The sequence below is a fragment of the Argopecten irradians genome, chromosome 3 (assembly GCF_041381155.1).
Source record: "Argopecten irradians isolate NY chromosome 3, Ai_NY, whole genome shotgun sequence".
Classification (NCBI taxonomy): Eukaryota; Metazoa; Mollusca; class Bivalvia; order Pectinida; family Pectinidae; genus Argopecten; species Argopecten irradians.
Genome location: NC_091136.1, coordinates 23,130,028 through 23,157,150, shown reverse-complemented (window position 1 = coordinate 23,157,150; position 27,123 = coordinate 23,130,028). Strand labels below are relative to the sequence as shown.

At 35.6% G+C, this 27,123-nt stretch overlaps 2 protein-coding genes across 2 annotated transcripts in view; both read left to right on the top strand.

The window, feature by feature from the left end:
* Positions 1 to 182: 182 nt before the first annotated feature.
* Positions 183 to 12,880, top strand: LOC138319571 (BTB/POZ domain-containing protein KCTD3-like). Its single transcript, XM_069262723.1, has 7 exons — positions 183 to 941; positions 1,713 to 1,793; positions 2,338 to 2,452; positions 4,257 to 4,490; positions 4,662 to 4,780; positions 5,267 to 5,360; positions 12,664 to 12,880. Exons 1-7 carry the CDS (start codon positions 887 to 889, stop codon positions 12,878 to 12,880), a joined length of 915 nt encoding a protein of 304 aa, XP_069118824.1. The 5' UTR covers positions 183 to 886.
* Positions 12,881 to 20,686: 7,806 nt separating this feature from the next.
* LOC138319570 (SH3KBP1-binding protein 1-like) overlaps positions 20,687 to 27,123 on the top strand; it is a 49,584-nt gene continuing 43,147 nt past the window's right edge. The window contains exons 1-6 of the mRNA XM_069262722.1: positions 20,687 to 20,695; positions 20,964 to 21,052; positions 22,706 to 22,759; positions 23,099 to 23,144; positions 24,035 to 24,108; positions 25,130 to 25,188. Coding sequence (XP_069118823.1) covers positions 20,687 to 20,695; positions 20,964 to 21,052; positions 22,706 to 22,759; positions 23,099 to 23,144; positions 24,035 to 24,108; positions 25,130 to 25,188 — 331 coding nt within the window. The remainder of the gene's footprint in view (positions 20,696 to 20,963; positions 21,053 to 22,705; positions 22,760 to 23,098; positions 23,145 to 24,034; positions 24,109 to 25,129; positions 25,189 to 27,123) is intronic.

The window sequence follows — 27,123 nt, the reverse complement described above, 5'->3', positions numbered from 1 at the left end:
TGCCATAAAACAGTTGAATACATTTTTCTAACACATTACATCCCGAAAATATCCCGCATGTGCCAATTATGTTCACTATGACGTCATTCAACATGCAGTTTCCAGCCATTTTTCACAAAAATCCTTGAAAAAACATACTTTTTGAGTGGTTTTCTCTAAAAATGAATGTGGCCCACCTTCGTGGAGCAGAAAGAGATTTTCACACGTTGTGTATCGTGTATTTACGCATATCCATGCAAAATATAAAGTTGCTCCAAGGTGGCAGCCAAATCCATTTTAAGCCTTTTCTAACCTAAAGATGATGAATTTCTAGCAAAATTTGGCGAGAAGAGGAAAATTATCAATTTGATGACGTCATAGGTGGAGCACATCGTGTGCATGGTTATAAAAAGTTATGTTTTGATGAATGGCAAGTATGAGAGTATTTGTTGATGTGAAATTGATGTGGATCAGAGTTAATATTTTTTGGCCTGAAAAATTAAGGCCAAATACTGGTCCTATCATATCTACTCCTTTCTGTAGTCGACCCAATAAGCACTCAGAAAGTGTAAAAAGGTGCTTGATCAGACCAACTTATAGTAACCCTACAGTATATATTTTTGGTCTTTTTTTTTGGCAATTGACATTTAGGCCTCAAAAGGGGGAGGCGTGCTTATAGGGACATGGGCGATTATGGGGTCAAATATGATAATTGGAAAACACTTTATTTGATTGTTGGTTCACTGAACTTCATAATTACTGAGACAGTTACATATACCGGTATATTGATTGTATAAGCAAACAGATGATACATCTATTGTTTCCAGTCTAAGTGTTATCTATATAAATCCTTTACTCCCTTTCTGTTGCACAATATCAATATAAAATCAAATATTTTTGCAGGGATATGGACCTGTCTACACTACGTCATGAGGCAGAATTCTATGGCATCACCCCTCTAGGTAATGTAATATGAAATTTAGACAAAAGAAAATAGACAAAACATAAATAGTATTCAATTTACTGTAAAACTCACTTGTGTTGAACACGCTTGAAATGCATAGAATGAGTTTGTTAGGCCCTAATTGTTCTCCTCTTTTTTTATCTTTTTTTTTTTTTTTAACTTTTATCTTACCGAATTTAACATGGATGATTTGAACATGGTAGAATCGAATACAGCGGCTGTGTCAAATACATTTTTATATTCCTGCCATAATAAAGTAATACCAATGTTTTCTATTCATGTGTTGAACGTGGAGGCATCATATTCTCATGATCAGGTAACATTCTGATCCTGGCATGGCTTTGGTCAAATTCACCGAGTGTGACCAATGAACCGTATCAATGGTAACCTACTGGACACTATTGTTGTCAGTGACTTTCCCTTGAGCCTTGAATAATCTTTTATATTGCCAAATTAACCAATATCTCTTCTCAGATATAAAAGACCCTTCCCAAATGTGTTGTGAGAGTGTTTCTAGCTGTACTTTGATTTTAAGACACTGAACTACTAGGGTTGTATACTAGTATGGTAACCAGGGTTGTTATACTAGTATGTTTACCACTCATTAGGTGTTTGTATTAGCATGTTTAATGTGAGGATGAGTAAAATCATATAATGCCTATCAACTGATGTTGTACACGACCAGTTAATGTTCACAAGAACGTTAATATATGATCTTAATGTTCATGTGTATTTTTCAATCTCTTTTGTTTGTTGATTTATTCTTTAGTGCGCAGACTTGGCCTGTGTGAAGATCTGGACCAAGCGTCGTGTGGGGACGTTCTGTTCCACGGATATCTCAGGCCTCCAAGTAAGTTTATCATCTTTAATAAGTCACGCACGTTAAATGCAATGCATAACCACTGAGGAGTTGATAAATTATTTTTAGGCAAGAACATGCATCTAATAAGGTAAACACACTGCTGTAAGAGTGATTTGGGTAGTTATAGACAAAAAATTCATAACTTCACTGGCAAGGGCAATGGTTCAGCATACAAGACATCCGACCACTATGTGTAATGGCAGACAGTTAGCTAGTTTGAACATTTCACATACATTTCACTACAGTGGGCTTTTCTGGCATATCACAGTAAAACCAACTAATCCAATTTCTATTATAACTGGTTTGTTTCCGAAATATGTGCAAATTTTAATGTACTCTTAGACTGAATTGTCCCTTTAACTCATTCAGCCAAAAATGTGAAATGAAGTCTCCACAAAATTAAGTTGGTTTACAGTTGTAGACTTAGCATCTAGATTTTAAAGAGGTTAATGATTTCAATATTAAAAAATTCAAAGACCAACACCAAGCAAATCCATGTCATTCATAAGCATATTATTTATTGTTGTTGCAGATCCTCCTGTACCAGAGAAGCTGGACCGTCAACATTCCCAGTCTAGTATCAGTATGGATAGTGTAGGAAATCAGAGAGTATCAGACCCTACTGGTTCTTACAACACACATTCCAGGTACAGTCTGACCACATTCCCAGTCTAGTATCAGTATGGATAGTATAGGAAATCAGAGAGTATCTGGCCCTACTGGTTCTTACAACACACATTCCAGGTACAGTCTGACCACATTCCCAGTCTAGTATCAGTATGGATAGTATAGGAAAATCAGAGAGTATCAGACCCTACTGGTTCTTACTATACACATTCCAGGTACAGTCTGACCACATTCCCAGTCTAGTATCAGTATGGATAGTGTAGGAAATCAGAGAGTATCAGACCCTACTGGTTCTTACTATACACATTACAGGTACAGTCTGACCACATTCCCAGTCTAGTATCAGTATGGATAGTATAGGAAATCAGAGAGTATCAGACCCTACTGGTTCTTACTATACACATTCCAGGTACAGTCTGACCACATTCCCAGTCTAGTATCAGTATGGATAGTGTAGGAAATCAGAGAGTATCTGGCCCTACTGGTTCTTACTATACACATTACAGGTACAGTCTGACCACATTCCCAGTCTAGTATCAGTATGGATAGTGTAGGAAATCAGAGAGTATCAGACCCTACTGGTTCTTACAACACACATTCCAGGTACAGTCTGACCACATTCCCAGTCTAGTATCAGTATGGATAGTGTAGGAAATCAGAGAGTATCAGACCCTACTGGTTCTTACAACACACATTACAGGTACAGTCTGACCACATTCCCAGTCTAGTATCAGTATGGATAGTGTAGGAAATCAGAGAGTATCAGACCCTACTGGTTCTTACAACACACATTCCAGGTACAGTCTGACCACATTCCCAGTCTAGTATCAGTATGGATAGTGTAGGAAATCAGAGAGTATCAGACCCTACTGGTTCTTACAACACACATTCCAGGTACAGTCTGACCACATTCCCAGTCTAGTATCAGTATGGATAGTGTAGGAAATCAGAGAGTATCAGACCCTACTGGTTCTTACAACACACATTCCAGGTACAGTCTGACCACATTCCCAGTCTAGTATCAGTATGGATAGTGTAGGAAATCAGAGAGTATCTGACCCTACTGGTTCTTACTACACACATTCCAGGTACAGTCTGACCACATTCCCAGTCTAGTATCTGTATGGATAGTGTAGGAAATAAGAGAGTATCTGGCCCTACTGGTTCTTACAACACACATTCCAGGTACAGTCTGACCACATTCCCAGTCTAGTATCAGTATGGATAGTGTAGGAAATCAGAGAGTATCTGGCCCTACTGGTTCTTACAACACACATTCCAGGTACAGTCTGACCACAGGGATATTAACAATCTCAGTCTAGTATTAGTAATGAGAGTGTAGGAAATCAGAGAGTATCAGACCCTACTGGTTCTTACAACACACATTCCAGGTACAGTCTGACCACATTCCCAGTCTAGTATCAGTATGGATAGTGTAGGAAATCAGAGAGTATCTGACCCTACTAGTTCTTACTATACACATTCCAGGTACAGTCTGACTAGACAGTGTTTGTATTGCAAAGATATTGCAAAGTTGTTATATCCAATAAGGAAGTTTAATGCAGGTTTTTATATATATGTGTTTTTATTCAAAACGCCTTTTATCCGTGGTCCCTGATCCGTCTGTGTGTCTTAACGTCCTTCCATCTACCACTAATTCACAGACATTAGTTTACAGAAGGGATCTGTTTTAAATTTCATATGTATGTTCCCTTATTTTTGTGCATATTGCAATTTTGGACTGATATGTCGACAAGAAAGTCCACAGACTCTGTCCCGGCCAGACATTCTGTGTTTTATATGTTACTGGGTATATATATACAGGTCGTCCTCAGCAGACAGCCCCCATCAGTCAGGTGAACAGTCCACGGACTCTGTCCTGGCCAGACATTCTGTGTTTTATATGTTACTGGGTATATATACAGGTCGTCCTCAGCAGACAGCCCCCATCAGTCAGGTGAACAGTCCACGGACTCTGTCCTGGCCAGACATTCTCTGTTTTATATGTTACTGGGTATATATACAGGTCGTCCTCAGCAGACAGCCCCCATCAGTCAGGTGAACAGTCCACGGACTCTGTCCTGGCCAGACATTCTCTTGTTTTATATGTTACTGGGTATATATACAGGTCGTCCTCAGCAGACAGCCCCCATCAGTCAGGTGAACAGTCCACGGACTCTGTCCTGGCCAGACATTCTGTGTTTTATATGTTACTGGGTATATATACAGGTCGTCCTCAGCAGACAGCCCCCATCAGTCAGGTGACCAATCCACGGACTCTGTCCCGGCCAGGCATTCTGTGTGTGATTTCCGGACCATCCGTTGGGATACGGCCATGATTCCAACAGGTTTGTAGGCACAGCACATTGATTGATTGGTATGTGAGCTGTAGATAAGAACTTCTATCTTTTGCCAGAAATCACCAATAAAGTTAACAGATGCGGGTGTACAAAACAACACCTAATATATAGCTGAGGTGTAGATATCGTATATGATGCAAAGTCATCCCCTCATATTCAAATTGTATTACAATTACACAAGTTATAGATGTATTAAACATTCATTATCATAAGTGAATCATACAGCAGGCATTAAGTTGATAATGAGAGAATAAAAAATTTTCACATAAGGCAAAAGAACATTCCTCGACCTGACATTTTTTGATGATTTGTTAGCTTTCTTTGAAAAGCTCCGATTCATCCTTGTTGAGATATCAAGTAATTTATTTTGGAAAAAAAAGAGCTTTCAACATTAATATTGATATTTTTGTGTACAGTTGTATTTTGATGTGTTTACATTGTAAGTTAGTATTGTCGTATTTTGTGTTTTTACAGTGCGAGCGATACGGGATCCTCTCCGCATCAATATGGTGAAGGGACATCACAACTGGATCTGTATAGCCTACCCACACTTTGTCTCCTGCTTTAGGTACTGTACACATACTTGTATGCCTACATGAGTGTCAACAAGAGGGATGGCTATTATAATTGTAGTAAAATGAATAATGTTTAAACTGAATTAATCTCGGCTTGTTGAGTGGATGATTTAGAATCCCATACCTATGTATATACCCTTTATTTTAATCCTATGTGGAATAACAGGATCAGATTTCACATATCCTCAACTCCATAGGGCCAGATAATATTGATGTGTGTTTTATACATTTCAGGACTTTAAGTTATACATATATGTGCCGTAATTTTCATAATCACGAATCTGCATGAGATTTTAATATGTTATTAACAAAAAATTTCCAACATTTTGAGAATTAAAATACTTACAATGCATAGGTTTTAATTTTACAAAATTATATAAGCGCTCAAAATGAATTTTGGCAGTGCTGCCAAAATTCATGATACTTATGTTTATAATGCATTTACCAAAAATACAATGCAGTAAAATGAGTACACGTGGTCAAACTAAGCAGCCAAACTGTGGCCTACACTTCCATTTAACATTTTACAGCAATATTAGTAATTATTAAGTGACTTCTTTGGTTGAGATTTCATCTAAACATACAAAAAGCATTAAAAACCAGAACTAATACAGTAAACTCTGTGTTGATACACATGTATACTACATGTTTTTCTGTATCTTTGAATGATTTTCACAGCTTAATTCATCAAAGCTCATGGTTTTCAATAGATTACTAAAGAAAAAACAATATATGTCAAACTTGTCCCTCAGTTATGGTACACATAACTTTAAGAATGTACGTGATGAGGTTATATGGAGGTCTATTAAGTAAGAATGTACATGATGAGGTTATGTGGAGGTCTGTTAAGTAAGAATGTACGTGATGAGGTTATATGGAGGTCTGTTATGTAAGAATGTACGTGATGAGGTTATATGGAGGTCTGTTAAGTAAGAATGTACGTGATGAGGTTATATGGAGGTCTGTTATGTAAGAATGTACGTGATGAGGTTATATGGAGGTCTGTTATGTAAGAATGTACGTGATGAGGTTATATGGAGGTCTGTTATGTAAGAATGTACGTGATGAGGTTATATGGAGGTCTGTTATGTAAGAATGTACGTGATGAGGTTATATGGAGGTCTGTTAAGTAAGAATGTACGTGATGAGGTTATATGGAGGTCTATTAAGTAAGAATGTACGTGATTATAGGATCTGTATGGTACGTGATTATATGGAGGTCTGTATAAGTAAGAATGTACGTGATGAGGTTATATGGAGGTCTGTTAAGTAAGAATGTACGTGATGAGGTTATATGGAGGTCTGTTATGTAAGAATGTACGTGATGAGGTTATATGGAGGTCTGTTATGTAAGGAATGTACGTGATGAGGTTATATGGAGGTCTGTTAAGTAAGAATGTACGTGATGAGGTTATATGGAGGTCTGTTAAGTAAGAATGTACGTGATGAGGTTATATGGAGGTCTGTTATGTAAGAATGTAGTGATGAGGGTTATATGGAGGTCTGTTAAGTAAGAATGTACGTGATGAGGTTATATGGAGGTCTGTTATTATAGTAAGAATGTACGTGATGAGGTTATATGGAGGTCTGTTATGTAAGAATGTACGTGATGAGGTTATATGGAGATCTGTTATGTAAGAATGTATGTGATGAGGTTATATGGAGGTCTGTTATGTAAGAATGTACGTGATGAGGTTATATGGAGGTCTGTTATGTAAGAATGTACGTGATGAGGTTATATGGAGATCTGTTATGTAAGAATGTATGTGATGAGGTTATATGGAGGTCTGTTAAGTAAGAATGTACGTGATGAGGTTATATGGAGGTCTGTTAAGTAAGAATGTACGTGATGAGGTTTATATGGAGGTCTGTTATGTAAGAAGTGTAGGTGATGAGGTTATATGGAGGTCTGTTATGTAAGAATGTAGGTGATGAGGTTATATGGAGGTCTGTTATGTAAGAATGTACGTGATGAGGTTATATGGAGGTCTGTTTAAGTAAGAATGTAGGTGATGAGGTTATATGGAGGTCTGTTAAGTAAGAATGTACGTGATGAGGTTATATGGAGGTCTGTTAAGTAAGAATGTACGTGATGAGGTTATATGGAGGTCTGTTAAGTAAGAATGTACGTGATGAGGTTATATGGAGGTCTGTTAAGTAAGAATGTACGTGATGAGGTTATATGGAGGTCTGTTAAGTAAGAATGTACGTGATGAGGTTATATGGAGGTCTGTTATGTAAGAATGTACGTGATGAGGTTATATGGAGGTCTGTTAAGTAAGAATGTACGTGATGAGGTTATATTGAGGTCTGTTAAGTAAGAATGTACGTGATGAGGTTATATGGAGGTCTGTTATGTAAGAATGTATATGTGATGAGGTTATATGGAGGTCTGTTAAGTAAGAATATATGTGATGAGGTTATATGGAGGTCTGTTAAGTAAGAATATATGTGATGAGGTTATATGGAGGTCTGTTAAGTAAGAATGTAGGTGATGAGGTTATATGGAGGTCTGTTATGTAAGAATGTACGTGATGAGGTTATATGGAGGTCTGTTATGTAAGAATGTACGTGATGAGGTTATATGGAGGTCTGTTAAGTAAGAATGTACGTGATGAGGTTATATGGAGGTCTGTTAAGTAAGAATGTACGTGATGAGGTTATATGGAGGTCTGTTAAGTAAGAATGTACGTGATGAGGTTATATGGAGGTCTGTTATGTAAGAATGTACGTGATGAGGTTATATGGAGGTCGTCTGTTAAGTAAGAATGGTATGTGTTGAGGTTATTATGGAGGTCTGTTATGTAAGAATGTAGGTGATGAGGTTATATGGAGGTCTGTTATGTAAGAATGTACGTGATGAGGTTATATGGAGGTCTGTTATGTAAGAATGTACGTGATGAGGTTATATGGAGGTCTGTTAAGTAAGAATGTACGTGATGAGGTTATATGGAGGTCTATTAAGTAAGAATGTACGTGATGAGGTTATATGGAGGTCTGTATGTAAGAATTGTAGGTGATGAGGTTTATATGGAGGTCCTGTTAATGTAAGAATGTAGGTGATGAGGTTATATGGAGGTCTGTTATGTAAGAATGTAGGTGATGAGGTTATATGGAGGTCTGTTATGTAAGAATGTAGGTGATGAGGTTATATGGAGGTCTGTTATGATGTAAGAATGTAGGTGATGAGGGTTATATGGAGGTCTGTTATGTAAGAATGTATGAGTTATATGATGATGAGGTTTATATGGAGGTCTGTATGTAAGAAATGTATGTGATGAGGTTTATATGGAGGTCTGTTAACGTAAGAACTGTACGTGATGAGTTTTTATGGTTATGTGAAGAATGTACGTAATGGATGGAGGTTCTGGTATGTATTTAGGTGATGAGGTTATATGGAGGTCTGTTATGTAAGAATGTAGGTGATGAGGTTATACTGGAGCGTCTGTTATGTTGTAAGAATGTACAGTGATGAGGTTATATGGAGGTCTGTTATGTAAGAATGTAGGTGATCGGGTTTATATGGAGGTCTGTATATTAAAGAAATGTACTGATGAGGTTATATGGAGGTCTGTTATGTAAGAATGTATGTGATGAGGTTATATGGAGGTCTGTTAAGTAAGAATGTACGTGATGAGGTTATATGGAGGTCTGTTATGTAAGAATGTACGTGATGAGGTTATAATGGAGGTCTGTTATGTAAGAATGTACGTGATGAGGTTATATGGAGGTCTGTTATGTAAGAATGTACGTGATGAGATTGGTTCATATGGAGGTCTGTTTAATGTAAGAATGTAGTGTGATGAGGTTATATGGAGGTCTGTTATGTAAGAATGTTACGTGATGAGGTTATATGGAGGTCTGTTAAGTAAGAATGTACGTGATGAGGTTATATGGAGGTCTGTTATGTAAGAATGTACGTGATGAGGTTATATGGAGGTCTGTTATGTAAGAATGTACGTGAATGAGGTTATATGGAGGTCTGTTATGTAAGTAATGTAAGTACTGATGAGGTTATATGGAGGTCTGTTATGTAAAGAATGTACGTGATGAGGTTATATGGAGGTCTGTTATGTAAGAATGTACGTGATGCAGGTTATATGGAGGTCTGTTAAGTAAGAATGTACGTGATGAGGTTATATGGAGGTCTGTTATGTAAGAATGTACGTGATGCAGGTTATATGGAGGTCTGTTATGTAAGAATGTACGTGATGAGGTTATATGGAGGTCTGTTATGTAAGAATGTACGTGATGAGGTTATATGGAGGTCTGTTATGTAAGAATGTACGTGATGAGGTTATATGGAGGATCTGTTATGTAAGAATGTAACGTGATGAGGTTATATGGAGGTCTGTTATGTAAGAATGTACGTGATGAGGTTATATGGAGGTCTGTTATGTAAGAATGTACGTGATGAGGTTATATGGAGGTCTGTTATGTAAGTAAGAATGTACGTGATGAGGTGATATGGAGGTCTATTAAGTAAGAATGTACGTGATGAGGTTATATGGAGGTCTGTTATGTAAGAATGTACGTGATGAGGTTATATGGAGGTCTGTTAAGTAAGAATGTACGTGATGAGGTTATATGGAGATCTGTTATGTAAGAATTTAGGTTGATAGAGGTCTATATGTAAAGAATGTACGTGATGTTATGTAAAGAATGTCCGTGATGATGTTTATATGGAGATCTGTTATGTAAGAATGTACGTGATGATGGTTATATGGAGGTCTGTTATGTAAGAATGTACGTATGATGAGGTGTATATGGAGGTCTGTAATGTAAGGAATGTAGGTGATGAGGTTATATGGAGGTCTGTTAAGTAAGAATGTACGTGATGAGGTTATATGGAGGTCTGTTAAGTAAGAATGTACGTGATGAGGTTATATGGAGGTCTGTTATGTAAGAATGTACGTGATGAGGTTATATGGAGGTCTGTTATGTAAGAAATAGTATAGTGATGATGAGGAGTTATATGGAGGTCGTGTTAAGTAAGTAAGAATGTACGTGATGAGGTTATATGGAGGTCTGTTATGTAAGAATGTACGTGATGAGGTTATATGGAGGTCTGTTATGTAAGAATGTACGTGATGAGGTTATATGGAGGTCTGTTATGTAAGAATGTACGTGATGAGGTTATATGGAGGTCTGTTATGTAAGAATGTACGTGTGATGAGGTTATATGGAGGTCTGTTAAGTAAGAATGTACGTGATGAGGTTATATTGGGTCTGTTTAGTAAGAATCTGTTATATGGAGGTGTAAGAATGTACATGATGAGGTTATATGGAGGTCTGTTATGTAAGAATGTAGGTGATGGGTGAGGTTGTTAAGTAAGAATTATGGAGGCGGTCTGTTATGTTGAATGGTAATGGAGCGTGTTAAGTAAGAATGTACGTGATGAGGTTATATGGAGGTCTGTTAAGTAAGAATGTACGTGATGTTATATGGAGGTTGTGATGTAAGAATGTATGGGAGGTTATATGGAGGTCTGTTATGTAAGAATGTACGTGATGAGGTTATATGGAGGTCTGTTAAGTTAGAATGTAGGTGATGAGGTTATATGGAGGTCTGTTATGTAAGAATGTACGTGATGAGGTTATATGGAGGTCTGTTATGTAAGAATGTACGTGATGAGGTTATATGGAGGTCTGTTAAGTAAGAATGTACGTGATGAGGTTATATGGAGGTCTGTTATGTAAGAATGTAGGTGAGATATGAGGTTTATATGGACATGTAGGTCTGTTAAGTAAGAAATGTACGTGATGATGAGGTTATATGGATACGGTCTGTTATGTAAGTAATGTAGGTGATGAGGTTATAATGGAGGGTTTTATCTGTTATGTAAGAATGTACGTGATGAGGTTATATGGAGGTCTGTTATGTAAGAATGTACGTGATGAGGTTATATGGAGGTCTGTTATGTAAGAATGTACGTGATGAGGTTATATGGAGGTCTGTTATGTAAGAATGTACGTGATGAGGTTATATGGAGGTCTGTTATGTAAGAATGTAGGTGATGAGGTTATATGGAGGTCTGTTATGTAAGAATGTACGTGATGAGGTTATATGGAGGTCTGTTATGTAAGAATGTAGGTGATGAGGTTATATGGAGGTCTGTTATGTAAGAATGTACGTGATGAGGTTATATGGAGGTGTTATGTTAAATGTAAGAATGTAGGTGATGAGGTTATATGGAGGTCTGTTATGTAAGAATGTACGTGATGAGGTTATTATGGAGGTCTGTTATGTAAGAATGTACGTGATGAGGTTATATGGAGGTCTGTTATAAGGAATGTAGGATGATGAGGTTATATGGAGGTAAAGAATGTATGATAGGTTATATGGAGGTATGAGTAAGAATTATATGGGTTATATGGAGGTCTGTTATGTAAGAATGTAGGTGATGAGGTTATATGGAGGTCTGTTATGTAAGAATGTACGTGATGAGGTTATATGGAGATCTGTTATGTAAGAATGTACGTGATGAGGTTATATGGAGGTCTGTGTGTAAGAATGTACGTGATGAGGTTATATGGAGGTCTGTGTGTAAGAATGTACGTGATGAGGTTATATGGAGATCTGTTATGTAAGAATGTACGTGATGAGGTTATATGGAGGTCTGTGTGTAAGAATGTACGTGATGAGGTTATATGGAGATCTGTTATGTAAGAATGTAGGTGATGAGGTTATATGGAGGTCTGTTATGTTTAAGAATGTAGTGATGAGGTTATTATGGAGATCTGTTATGTAAGAATGTATTAAGAATGGGGGAGATCTGTATGAGGAGGTATATGGAGGTCTGTGTGTAAGAATGTACGTGATGAGGTTTTATGGAGATCTGTTATGTAAGAATGTAGGTGATGAGTTCTATATGGAGGTCTGTGTGTAAGAATGTATCTCGTGATGAGGTTATATGGAGAGCTATGTAAAATATGTTAACAGGGTTATTGGACGGTGAATTATGTAAGGGTTATAATTGTCTTTGATTATATTGGACTGCTTTAACAAAGACCAATATTATTGAAAATCTATACAAGTTTTTTGAGGACTTGTAGACCAAATTATTGCAAAATCTATACAGTGTTTGGTCTGTTATTTAATGTGCAAGGCCTCAAAAATGGGGAGGGGCGCTTATAGGGACATGGGCACCTATTGGGTCGAATACAGTAGATATATTTCATGGAGATTAACTTTGCAAATTTACTTCGAATGCAAAATTTGTGCAAAGTAAATAGCTTGCGTAAAACAGGTGGTTTACATTATATCTAACACTTGTAAGTTATTACTGTACCTAGAATGAAGGATTCCACCGGCTGGCACCTGATATGGACAAGTCCCTATATGATGTGTCCGGTGGAGAGGATTGCCATCAACGCTAAGGTCCTTAATCCAAACCAAGACAATACAAACAAAATGGTGGCAGCTTCTTACGGCACTGACATCCAGCTGTGGTCCGTATCTGATGACGGGTCGAGTCGTGAGATAGGCAAATTAATATCTAATTTATTTTGAATAAAGTATGCCGAAGATGATGATTAGTGTATTATTAACAATAATCTTAATATGTTTTCTAAAAATATTAACAACTAATGTCATATTGTGTTATAAATTTAATGTTTTATTTATTCTTTTTATTTCAAGCATGTAGATGTCATAGAAAATAAACAAATACCAAGTATATGCATATTAAAGTAAAATTCACAAATCACAACACTAATGTGTATTGTATATATGGAATGAAGATGATGATGGTAATTATTTGGATCAAAAATGTTTACAACATTAAATGTATTATATATATGGAATTTGAATATGATGATAGTAATTATTTTCATATCAAAAACTATTACAGTATTAAGCTACCACAGTTGAAAATGATTTCTTTCATTTTGTTCACACATTTTTTCTCCTGGACTGGTTCCAATTGAAATGATACTTGCATGTAGACATTCTGTAAAACATAAGAAAACAATAAATGTATTAACAGAGTAATTACCGAAAAGGCTAATATCATATAATTAAACTTTTTTTTTATAAATAACAATACCAGTTTAGAGTAAATATTATTGAAATTTATTTTCTGTTGTTCTTTAGTCCTCCTGTTCTTTGGAGTTTTGTCCTTCATAAATTGATTGTAATACAGCAGTTGTCATATAATGTATCTGATAATGTGCACACAGAAGTATAAGTATATGCATATGCATGTGTGCATGGGCACGGTGATAAGTTTATTTTGCCGAGTAAAAAGTTCAAAGAACTAGTATTGTTCATACTCAAAGATGTAATCGCACTAAAAACAGTGATCGTGTAGGCTTTTGTGTGATTGCATTTGTAAGGGGTGTATCTCTGAACGCCAACATTTTGGATTTAGCTGTAGGGTAGTTTGTTGTGACAGTGGTTATAGTCTTTTTCCTAAAGGCAGACCCAATGCCACAGGTAAATTTACCTGTAAAAGTTACCTGTGTTGATACTTATCTAAGTGTATATTGATTAATTTTCATTTCAATAAGTGTTCATATTTAATATCAGATACATATATACATAATATATGTTTCTGTTAATATCTATGAAAATATAACAATAGAATCTATGAATGAAATTAAATTAAATTAAATTCACAATGATTTTATTTCAAGAATTTTAAAGATTTCCTTGATATATCTAAAATCTCTGGTATAAATCTCATTAGATTTTCAATAGATTGATACTAAAATCAAGCAAAATTCTTTGAAACTTATTTCACATGGAAGTAACTTTACCATTCAGTAATATCAAAGAAAAAATCCAAAAAGGAATTATCCAGTTTCAACTTAGTGTAACACTAATTTGATTAAAAGTTTGAAATAATATAAGCCTTTTGCCTGTTGAAAAGTGATATATTTCCACAAGGTCTTCCATATATGTCTGTTAAGTGACCTTATATACATATATAGTACATGTACATGTAACATCTGCGTTAATAACCTACCAAAGAGTAAGTGAATTTATGTCAAATATGATTTCCAAATTTTACTTGTACTTGACTGACCTTTTTAAGTTAACAGAACATACAATATATTTTGAAAGTTGCATTAGGATGCATCATTTATCATAATTATATAATTTTCCTGCTTTCTTATCCTAAGATGGTATTTCTAGATCAGCGTGATGTTACATTATAATGTAAATGTACATGTACATTTGTATATCATTATAGCAAAAGAGCACCCAATAATTAAACTGTTGTCCGTTAACAGCGCAGTAAAATTATATATTTTTGTGCATGTTAGAAATAACATATAAATTTCTTTCCTATGGTTGAATTTCGGTCAAACATTGTTACTAGATACAAATTGGTATATGTACTATAATCTTTAAACAGAAAAAATTAGAAAACTGTTAATTTGGTATTCTGAGCACTAAAAGTTTGCAACATTTTGAGAATTACAAGACCTTCAACATATGGACTTGAAATAATTTTGCCAGTATTGCAACATTAACATCTATAATGTGTATTAAAATGAATATGGTTAAGACCCTAAGTAACAGTCTTCAATCTCATTTCATTTAGTATTTTTACATTATTAAGTGACTTCTAAAAATATTTTGTATCAAAAATACATATAGAGCATTAAACCCCAATGATATATTATTACCAATGTTTATAAAACATCATAATGTGTGTTTGTGTCGGCTTCAATAGATTACCAACTTAAACTATAATCAACAGGTCAAAATTTCCGACAATATTAATTTAAACTTTTGTGATATTGTTTTTCTCCACTCATTTTCTAACCAAATACTTCACGGTGTACGTCTATGCGATAAGAGAAATCATGCGCAACTATGCACGGTCACAAGAAATGAAAGTTGGCTAAGAATGTACATGTAGCCCTACTGGAACTCCTATGTCAAAACAGAATACTGTTACATTAGAATATACACTGATCAAGAAACCTGTTTTTCTGATAAAATTGAGATATGATTTGTAAAAAAATATTTCACCTGGAACTCAAAATGCATCGTTCTTAATAATCCACATGTAGCTCCATATTAATTCTTAGCATATTAAAGCACTGATTATCTTTGATTAATAATTTACGTTGTATATAATACGGAATATATTGAAGGAATTTTTATCCAAAACCCACCAATGTTACCTATGATACTGATTGAAATACAGGTAAATCTCAAGTGACTTTACAGGTGAAAATAAAGACAGCTTATATGAAACAGTATATAATTGCCTTCCTATTGTTTCCTAAAACAACACCTACCTGTTGTTGATAAATATGTTGGCGTTAAGAGAACACCCCTTTGTAAGACTGTGCCAGGTGGTAGAGATTAGTTCCGCTCGAGTGATCACACAATGCAAGTGAGAATCGGGAGTATGTTTATGTAAGTTTTAATTACTAATCTCTGATGATTGTTGATAAAATATAACTCAGGATAATTGCTAAACATTTAACCGTTTTCTCCACGTTTGTTGTAGATTGAAACAGCTTTTTAAGTGCCGTTCTACGGAAGAATTATGAAAAAGAAATCGGCATTTTCATCGATCTACAAATGAAGTAGTCCAAAAAAATCTCACTTCGAGTTATACGAACATTTTATGTATGATTTTTGTCATTCGGACCAAAAATACTTCGTTAATTACGTAGTTTACTAATACGTTATATATATTATCAGAACGTCAAGCTCCTGTAGGCCTACATGTGATGAAAGTGGCTAAAATGTTTTTAGTGACAACCTCTATACGTGCTTTAATATGTATATATAATCTGATAATGTATACATGTGCTTATAAAATTATCGATAATTATGGATGTGGTAAATATTCATACCTTATTAACTGCCGTCAGTTGGAAGATTACGCCAGCTTGGACATTTAGAAAATGTTCATCGTCTCTCACGCGCTATTTGATCAGTTTACAAAGTTTATCCTAAATTTTCTTAGAGTTGTCTTTCTTCCATTGTGGATTTACACGTACATGTGGCATAACGCAGCCGTGATAAACAAATCTCCATTTCGTCCTGAGATTTATTTGCTCCCGAACTAATATGATTCAAATTACAAAAATCATTATTGTAAAAATTTTGATGTTTGAGGTGAAACATTGATTTCATTTTTTCCGTTGCGGGATAATTGTCACTAGTAGGGACAAAACGCGTGGGGCGAAGCGAAGCATTTTCGGGACGAAACGTCTTCATGCATTGTTAACAACATTTTCGGGACGGAAAGTCTAGATACATTGTAAACAATTCAAGTGAAAATTTTCCAACCTAAGATCATTTGGATAGTGTATATGGTAAGGATATGAAAGCAGTTATCTACTTCTCCTATTTCAACATTACAGATACGCTCTATTTCAGTAACTTTCATATTCAAAATATTTGAACTATTTGTAAATTACCGGTAAAATCAAAGTTGTTGAATACACTTTAAACCGTTAGGAGCGCCCTGTATCTGCGAGCAAGTTCTACATGCCAACTATATATTGAATGTTGACAGAAAGTCTCCCTTGTTTTTCTCTGTAGTGTAATTATATTAAGTAGGCTACTCTCTAATGTAAACACTTTACAAAGTTTACATTAGTATTGAACATTGTATATATCCCTATTGTAACTGTTTGTTCATTTTGAAGGTAGCCATATCACTTATGTATCAAATCTCCTTTGTGTCTTTTGAGATGATTCTGCAGAAATTTCTCAGCAGTATAACCCTACACCACATGCATCACATTTGTATTTGTATAACTTTGGAGGTTTTGTATGCGTCTTTGCATGATTTTTTAGAGAACGCTCATATCTAAACTCCCTATAGCAAAAATCACATTGGTATGGCTTCTCCCCTGTATGAATGGCGAGATGTGCCTTAAGATAGCTTTGTATAGGTTAAATGCCTTTTGACAGACATCACATTTGTAAAACTTTGGAGGTTTTGTATGCGTCTTTGCATGATTTTTTTAGAGAACGCTCATATCTAAACTCCTTATAGCAAAAATCACATTGGTATGGCTTCTCCCCTGTATGCACGGAGATATGTACCTTAAGATACCTTTGTTGGCTAAATGCCTTTTGACAGACATCACATTTAAAAGACATCTCTCCTGTATGTAATTTGTGGTGATTCTGTAAATAATCTTTCGAAGCATAAGTCTTATCACATATGTCACATTTGAAGCATTTCTCTCCTGTATGTTGTCCCAGCATGTGTTTTGAGATGTGCCCTAAGATGAACTTTCGTACTAAATGCAGTATTGCACACATTTACAGCAGTGTTCCTTAAGCCTTGTATGAACTAAACCATGGTTCTTTAGATAAGCCTTGGTTGTAAACACCTTTCCACAGGCTTCAACCTCACATTGGAATGGCTTTTCTCCTGTATGCCATTTCAGATGACTTCGAAGAGAGAATGCAGAATTATACCCTTTATCACACATATCACATTTGTATGGCTTCTCTCCCGTGTGTGACATCTTGTGTTCCTTCAGAAGACCTGGCCTTATAAAACCTTTACCACATACATCACACGTGTGGTGGCTTCTCTTCTGCATGCAGCATTTTGTGAGTTCGTAGACAAACTTTTAATTTTAAAACTTTTTCAAGCAGACATCACATTGATATGTATTCTCTTCTGTATGTGTTCTTGCATGACTATGAAGAGATCCTTTAGTGTTGAATCCCCTACCACACGCCATCACATTTGAATGTCTCTTCTGTATGTGTTCTTGCATGATTATGAAGAGATTCTCTAGTGTTGAATCCCCTACCACACACATCACATTTGAATGATGTCTTTACTGTATGTGTACTGAGGTGGTCGTTTAAGATCAGATGCTTGACCAAAATCCTTACCAAAAAAATATCACACTGATAAGAGTAGATGCTCCTTTAGATGTATTTTTATATGTAGATCTGTAAGCTCTCCTCTTCAATAAATCCCTTTTTACAGATACAACATTTGTAGGTGGTTGTAACTTCTTTTCCATGCTTTCATCCGTAGGTGTTGCAATAAATCATATTCTCTAAGCTGTATTGTTTACCGCACACATCACACACTTGCAGTTTTTCTTTACTATGCTTTCTCTTGATGTGTGTATTAAGGGTGCTTCGTAAAAGGAACGCCTTACCCACAGACATCACAAATGAATGGTCTCTCTCCTTTATGTGCCTTGAGGTGGGCCTTTAGACTTTTGAACACGATAAAATCTTTACCACAGACATCACACATGTAAGGCTTTGGTTTTCATTTGTACATTGAGGGAAGGCAGCTGTTCGCTCTCCAATTCTGTGTCCTGTTTTTGAATGTTTGAGGACGGCAGTGGTACTCTCTCTGATTCTGTGTCCAGTATATGTTCATTTAAGGAGGGCAGTTGTATACTTTCTGATTCTGTTTCCAGTATTTGTTCATTTAAGGACGGCAGTTGTACACTTTCTGATTCTGTGTCCAGTATTTGTTCATTTAAGGACGACAGTTGTACACTTTCTGATTCTGTGTCCAGTATTTGTTCATTTAAGGACGACAGTTGTACACTTTCTGATTCTGTGTCCAGTATTTGTTCATTTAAGGAGGGCAGTTGTACACTTTCTGATTCTGTTACCAGTATTTGTTCATTTAAGGACGGCAGTTGTACACTTTCTGATTCTGTGTCCAGTATTTGTTCATTTAAGGAGGGGCAGTTGTACACTTTCTGATTCTGTGTCCAGTATTTGTTCATTTAAGGACGACAGTTGTACACTTTCTGATTCTGTGTCCAGTATTTGTACAGCTTCCGCCATGCTGGGTTAATCTATTTTATTCCCTTAACTGTATTGATCCTGATCACTTTGTAATGTTCACTTTTGAATGATGAATTTTCCTGAAACAGTCATAAAACAGCATGTTACATTAAACAGGACATTACTTTAATCCAAAACAAGGAATGCATTTCATAATTATAGGGGTTTATGTGCATATAATGGTGCTTATTGTAGCAAATAATTAATATAAATACTGACTACGTCTTGAAAGCTAATTAACATCCTGTCCTCCGGTGACTCGAACGTTATCCTTTATAACAGTAATTGTTACCCCTACTCTCTTTATAAATGTAAAATGAAAAAAGAAAGTAATTTCGACTACATTGACCGGCCGCGGGAAACAGTTCATCGGGTTGGTCCTAACACATTGGGAAAAGAGTTTTGACTGTTGACTGAGAAGGCACGACACAACTGTACTGTTCGCCAGATATACACTCATTCAGTAAATCATATGCATGAGACTAATCTTGGGTCGGTGTCATACTGATAGATAGTAGATTGCCCCAGTGAGTTTATATACTTGATAAATAATGTACGTTACAACAAACAGAAATTTAGATAGGATCTCTGCAGCAAAGCACGTACCTGCTTTTATAATCATATCAGGATGATCGGACTTGTTTTCAGAACATTTTCCTATATGAGCCCTGAAATGTTCCTGACCCTATATAAAACGCTCATTAGACCACACCTGGAGTATGCCACACCAGTAACATCTCCTATACTTCAGAAGGACAAAATTACCATCGAAAATGTTCAAAGAAGAGCTACAAAAAGAATACCTGCATTAAAAGATCTCACATATGAGGAAAGATTAAAAAGACTTGGACTTCCTACTCTGGAATATCGCAGGATGAGAGCGGATATTATTCAAACATTTAAAATTCTAAAAGGAATAGACATCCTAGATGTTGACAAGCTCTTCCAGGAAACAGGTCAAAGAATAACAAGGGGGCACTCCAGGAAATTATTCAAAAAACAACGTCGACTACAAAGAACTGGACACTTTTTTAGTAATAGAATTGTGAACACTTGGAATTCCTTGCCAGAAAAGACAGTCACATCTACATCCGTGACAACAGCTTCAAAACTAATCTTAACAAGGCATGGCATCAGCACCGAGTTAAATTTAAACCCTCTTTCACATAGGATGGATGACTATCTAAATTTATATTTAGTAACATATGTATGGACTTATTGACTTAAATATGTTACATCATCTCCTACGATGATATTACTATAACCACCTATGAACAAGCATGGAACATGCCTGCAAAAGAAGCTGAAGAAGTACCTTACAGTGTTTTTCTTTTTTAATCACAACGAACTGTATATACACTGTATATATATTATTTTAACCGAGCAACCGGAAGTCAAATTCTAAGTACGCGTTGTAACGCTATACATTAGTAAAGAAAGAACTATCAATACATCTTAACAAGTGACATGGAACACTTTCAACGATGTACCTTGAGCGAATCTTGAGCGAATAATGGGAATAATAATTCCATTCTGTCAGCAGGCTTGGATTCGTATATGGATAGCGTTAGTTTCGTAATTTTCGTAACGAAAGTAGGTCCATTTTCGTTCATTCTGAACAACCAGCTCCATCATTAAGTCATTAGACCTATTTCAAGTATAAATCCTGAGGAATTTACAGTTATTTGATAGGCTAAAAGCATGTCAGGGTTTTGCCGTATAATCAGTGTTTCCAGAATAAAGCGCTTGACCTGCCATGACAAAATACGAAACTAAGCATATAGATTGAACATTAGGCAACGAAATCTAGATGCTGGGGAGACTTCACTGACAGATCAAATTGTGCATTTTCGCACGACAGTCGCATTATTTCAGGTTAAATGCCGGGAGACGTTATATACACCTTAACGTAGGTGGAACAAGGTATGTGAAAAACACCGAATTTTGTCAAAATCTTTCTCAGGTAATGGAAAGTATCGATTGTAAACAATGTCGAGATAGATTCTAAAAATACATTCAAATGTGTTACTAAAAATAGATGCAGAAAAACATAAATGTTTAGGGATGGATTTGATCATATTTAAACTATGAAGATTTACGTACAATATATCAATTTATTTCTCTTTGATTAGGACTATGTTTTTAAAACCAACGTTGCTTTATAGTGATGTATAGTCCTACTATATTAACCACAGGCGTCTGCTTCTGGTTTTGGAAAAACAATAATACTAAAGTAGCCTACTGTCAATACCCTTGTACATAGGGGTAAGCTAGTCTATTATATTTTTTTCCAAAACCAGAACTCCAACAATGTTAGAGGTACAGCACGCCGAGATTATTATGTCACGTCAGAAGTTGATCTCTCAATATTGGCGTTGGCCAGAGATACTCTAACCATGACACCAGACTTATATATAGCCATTAATATGAATCATGCATGGCATCTGAAAAGCAAAGTTCTCCTTGTTTATTTTCTTTTCTATTTCAAAGAGAAAACATATTTAAAAGGACGTACCGGTACTTTAAAGTAAACCTATAGTAGTATGTGACATAATGATTGTTAAAGCATAATAAAACTTTTAATTTAAACAGAAATCACAGATTCGGATTTGGACATTGATTTAATTTTCTGTGCCCATGCAGTGTCACAGGTCTGGTGTGCCACGTATGCGAATTCCATGATTTCGCACCATTTGTTGACGTCATGTGAAGTCATGATATCTTTTGTTTATCTTTCCCTTGGTGGACATTTTGACTGTTTTCCATAGCTTTTAATTTTCAAAAGTGTTATTATTAATATTTTTTTTTTTTAAAAAGATAAAAAAAATGTTTAATTAGTCATGTTAATGCATTTGCATTAGTTAAATATATTTAATATGGAGAGCAGTCCTTGATAGACCATCATCACCATGGTTGTTTGGTCCCAAATGGTCGATTATATGATATCCTGATCTAGATCTTTACACCACCTGGCTTTAATTTTTGCGATACTTTGGTCATGGTCCTCATTGATAGGATGCATGAATGCATGTACTAAACCTAGATAATATTTCATTTGGAAAATAGTCAAAATTGGTAAATATTATTCACATGTCATAGAGATTGACAGTTGAAAAACAATATAAAATACATTTTCTAACTTTAGGACATTTTGGCTGACAGTACAACTATATATATATATATATACATACATATATATGGGTCAATGAAGTAATATCAACCGTCCTTAACATGTAATTTTATTTCTTCTTGTGTCTTGACAAAGGGGCAGATTGCCTCGAAAATTAGACAATCTTTTGTCCACACTGTTAGAATTACTTCTTTGTCCTATATATATGTATTTATAAAAAATAAAAACAATAACGACTGACTAGTGAGCGCTTTCGCCCCATTCAAGGGAGCTCTTCAGACATTAAATATTTGACCTGCCATGACAAAATACGAAACTAAATGCCCTTGAATGGGGCAAAAGCGCTCACTAGTCAGTCGTTATTGTTTTTATTTCTTATAGATTTCGTCCGTAAGGATTTTTCTTTAAATTTATCATATGTATTATATATGTCTGTTTATTATCAGGTATTCAACATCAAGACAAACACTAACATGGATTCCAGACTCTTTCTTCACAAGGTAAATTTTGTAACCTCATCGATATCATAGGCTAAATTTTCTTCTGTTTAATGTATATGTATATTTTTGTTAAAGAAATTTTAAATTTTTGTTTTGGAAACATCGATCTTTAAATTAAAAAAGATGAAATTATATATATATCTCTATGCACACAATACTGTATATGTTGAATTGCTACACATTCCAAGTAAAGAACGCATTCAGTAAATCCATTAATGTTTATAACGTAATAATGCCAAAATATACACTTTTCTCCACTTTTTGAATTAAATTTGAATAATTCTGAAATCCTTTCCTCGACATACAATGGTTAGATTTTGTTTTACTTTACTATTCCAGCATGCTAAGTGGAAGAATATCGTCCCTAAAAGATGAAACAGGGGCCGTAAGTATATATACAACTGCTCAATCTGTTATCACAAAGGGGTTAGACTATTTATTGTATAACGACCATGCAGTTCATAACGTAGTTTATACTATTTTCTTCCTTTTCATAGTATTTATCACATTTAATCATAATCAGTCTGATGTCCAATGACTTGGCACATTGCCTATGTAATATTTGTTTTATGTTACTACATAGTGTATTAGTACAACCTGGAGTGTGATTCATCAGCTGAAAATCCATTGTAAACAATAAATGACATCAAACATTGAGATTCTTCAAAATGTAGGTTGTTGTAATTATGTGATAAAAAGTATATTAAAGGTGTGTTTTTATGTTATACCAGATTTCATGAAACTTGTCTCAAAATTTCAATTTTTACTTTTCAAGTTTCATTTCGTAAAATCTCATACATGTATTTTAGATTTTATTTTACTATGTTGATCTGTACCTATGGTAGGAATGCATTGTCCATACTTTACATGAAAAATTATGTTTCTTATATATGTTATTATTTATCATTTTTCAAATAAAAAAAAACCATCTAACAAGACCAGATATTTCTGTATCTCATAAATGTGTAATTTTGAGTAATAAAGTAAAAAGAATTATCACAGAATCACAAAAATATTTTATATGGAATACCTATTGAGAATCACCAGTCTGCCGTAATTATCGTATTACTAGTCTAATTTTAATTAGATTGGAGAATCACAAAAATATTTTATATGGAACATGTAAGATCTTCATTAGGAAATTTCCATACATGTTATTAAAAGTGGACAATTACATGGATTAAATATAACAAATTTCAAGCTCTCATCTTTTTATATAGATGGTTTTGTTTGACTAAAGACTTATAATTATGAATTGCACTTGTCTATTCGCAGATATTTATAGACAGGGATCCAAAATTGTTTTCTGTTATCCTGAATTTCATGAGGACTAAGGAAGTGGATTTGCGGTAATTCCTGAATTTGTTGTCTGTGTTGGTCAATTAAAACAAAAACATTATATATAAGTTGTGGTAATTACATAAAGGAGAAGGTACGTTAAGACTCGAATATGGCCCCAAAATTAATTCTCCAGTAAAGAACAACATATTTTGTCATAAAACAGTTGAATACATTTGCTAACACATTACATCCCGAAAATATCCCGCATGTGCCAATTATGTTCACTATGACGTCATCAACATGCAGTTTCCCGCCATTTTTCACAAAAATCCTTGAAAAATCATACTTTTTGAGTGGTTTTCTCTAAAAATGAATGTGGCCACCTTCGTGGGGCAGAAAGAGATTTTCACACGTTGTGTATCGTGTATTTACGCATATCCATGCAAAATATAAAATTGCTCAAAGGTGGCAGCCAAATCCATTTCAAGCCTTTTCTAACCTAAAGATGATGAATTTCTAGCAAAATTTGGCGAGAAGAGGAAAATTATCAATTTGATGACGTCATAGGTGGAGCACATCGTGTGCATGGTTATAAAAAGTTATGTTTTGATGAATGGCAAGTATGAGAGTATTTGTTGATGTGAAATTGATGTGGATCAGAGTTAATATTTTTTGGCCTGAAAAATTAAGGCCAAATACTGGTCCTATCATATCTACTCCTTTCTGTAGTCGACCCAATAAGCACTCAGAAAGTGTAAAAAGGTGCTTGATCAGACCAACTTATAGTAACCCTACAGTATATATTTTTGGTCTTTTTTTTTGGCAATTGACATTTAGGCCTCAAAAGGGGGAGGCGTGCTTATAGGGACATGGGCGATTATGGGGTCAAATATGATAATTGGAAAACACTTTATTTGATTGTTGGTTCACTGAACTTCATAATTACTGAGACAGTTACATATACCGGTATATTGATTGTATAAGCAAACAGATGATACATCTATTGTTTCCAGTCTAAGTGTTATCTATATAAATCCTTTACTCCCTTTCTGTTGCACAATATCAATATAAAATCAAATATTTTTGCAGGGATATGGACCTGTCTACACTACGTCATGAGGCAGAATTCTATGGCATCACCCCTCTAGGTAATGTAATATGAAATTTAGACAAAAGAAAATAGACAAAACATAAATAGTATTCAATTTACTGTAAAACTCACTTGTGTTGAACACGCTTGAAATGCATAGAATGAGTTTGTTAGGCCCTAATTGTTCTCCTCTTTTTTTATCTTTTTTTTTTATCTTTTATCTTACCAAATTTAACATGGATGATTTGAACATGGTAGAATCGAATACAGCGGCTGTGTCAAATACATTTTATGTTCCTGTCATAATAAAGTATACCAATGTTTCTATTCATGTGTTGAACGTCGAGGCATCATATTCTCATGATCAGGTAACATTCTGATCCTGGCATGGCTTTGGTCAAATTCACCGAGTGTGACCAATGAACCGTATCAATGGTAAACCTACTGGACACTATTGTTGTCAGTGACTTTCCCTTGAGCCTTGAATAATCTTTTATATTGCCAAATTAACCAATATCTCTTCTCAGATATAAAAGACCCTTCCCAAATGTGTTGTGAGAGTGTTTCTAGCTGTACTTTGATTTTAAGACACTGAACTACTAGGGTTGTATACTAGTATGGTTACCAGGGTTGTATACTAGTATGGTTACCAGGGTTGTATACTAGTATGGTTTACCAGGGTTGTATACTAGTATGGTTACCAGGGTTGTATACTAGTATGGTTACCAGGGTTGTATGGTTACCAGGGTAGTATGGTTACCAGGGTTGTATACTAGTATGGTTACCAGGGTTGTATACTAGTATGGTTACCAGGGTTGTATACTAGTATGGTTACCAGGGTTGTATACTAGTATGGTTACCAGGGTTGTATACTAGTATGGTTACCAGGGTTGTATACTAGTATGGTTACCAGGGTTGTATCACTAGTATGGTTACCATTCATTAGGTGTTTGTATTAGCATGTTTAATCGTGGAGGATGAGTCAAAATCATATAATGCCTATCAACTGATGTTGTACACGACCAGTTAATGTTCACAAGAACGTTAATATTGATCTTAATGTTCATGTGTATTTTTAGCTCACCTGGCCCGAAGGGCCGGTGAGCTTATGCCATGGCGCGGCGTCCGTCGTCGTCCGTCCGTCCGTCCGTCCGTCTGTCTGTCCGTCAACATTTCCTTTAAATCGCTACTAGTCATAGAGTTCTGCATGGATTGTGACCAAATTTGGCCACAAACATCCTTGGAGGAAGGGGAACAGAACTTGTATAAATTTTGGCTCTGAGCCCTGGGGGCAGGAGGGGCGGGGCCCAATAGGGGAAATAAAGGTAAATCCTATAAATCGCTACTAGTCATAGAGTTCTGCATGGATTGTAACCAAATTTGGCCACAAGCATCCTTGGGGGAAGGGGAACAGAACTTGTATAAATTTTGGCTCTGAGCCCCCGGGGGCAGGAGGGGCGGGGCCCAATAGGGGGAAATAAAGGTAAATCCTATAAATCGCTACTTGTCCTAGAGTTCTGCATGGATTGTGACCAAATTTGGCCACAAACATCCTTAGGAGAAGGGGAACAGAACTTGTATAAATTTTGGCTCTGACCCCCTGGGGGCAGGAGGGGCGGGGCCCAATATAGGAAATAAAGGTAAATCCTATAAATCGCTACTAGTCATAGAGTTCTTCATGGATTGTAACCAAATTTGGCCACAAACATTCTTTGGGGAAGGGGAATAGAACTTGTATAAAATTTGGCTCTGATCCCCCGGGAGCAGGAGGGGCGGGGGCCCAATAGGGGAAATAAAGGTAAAATCCTATAAATCGCTACTAGTCATAGAGTTCTGCATGGATTGTAAACAAATTTGGCCACAAGCATCCTTGGGGAAGGGAAAACAGAACTTGTATAAATTTTGGCTCTGAGCCCCTGGGGGCAGGAGGGGTGGGGCCCAATAGGGGGAAAATAAAGGTAAATCCTATAAATCACTACTTGTCCTAGAGTTC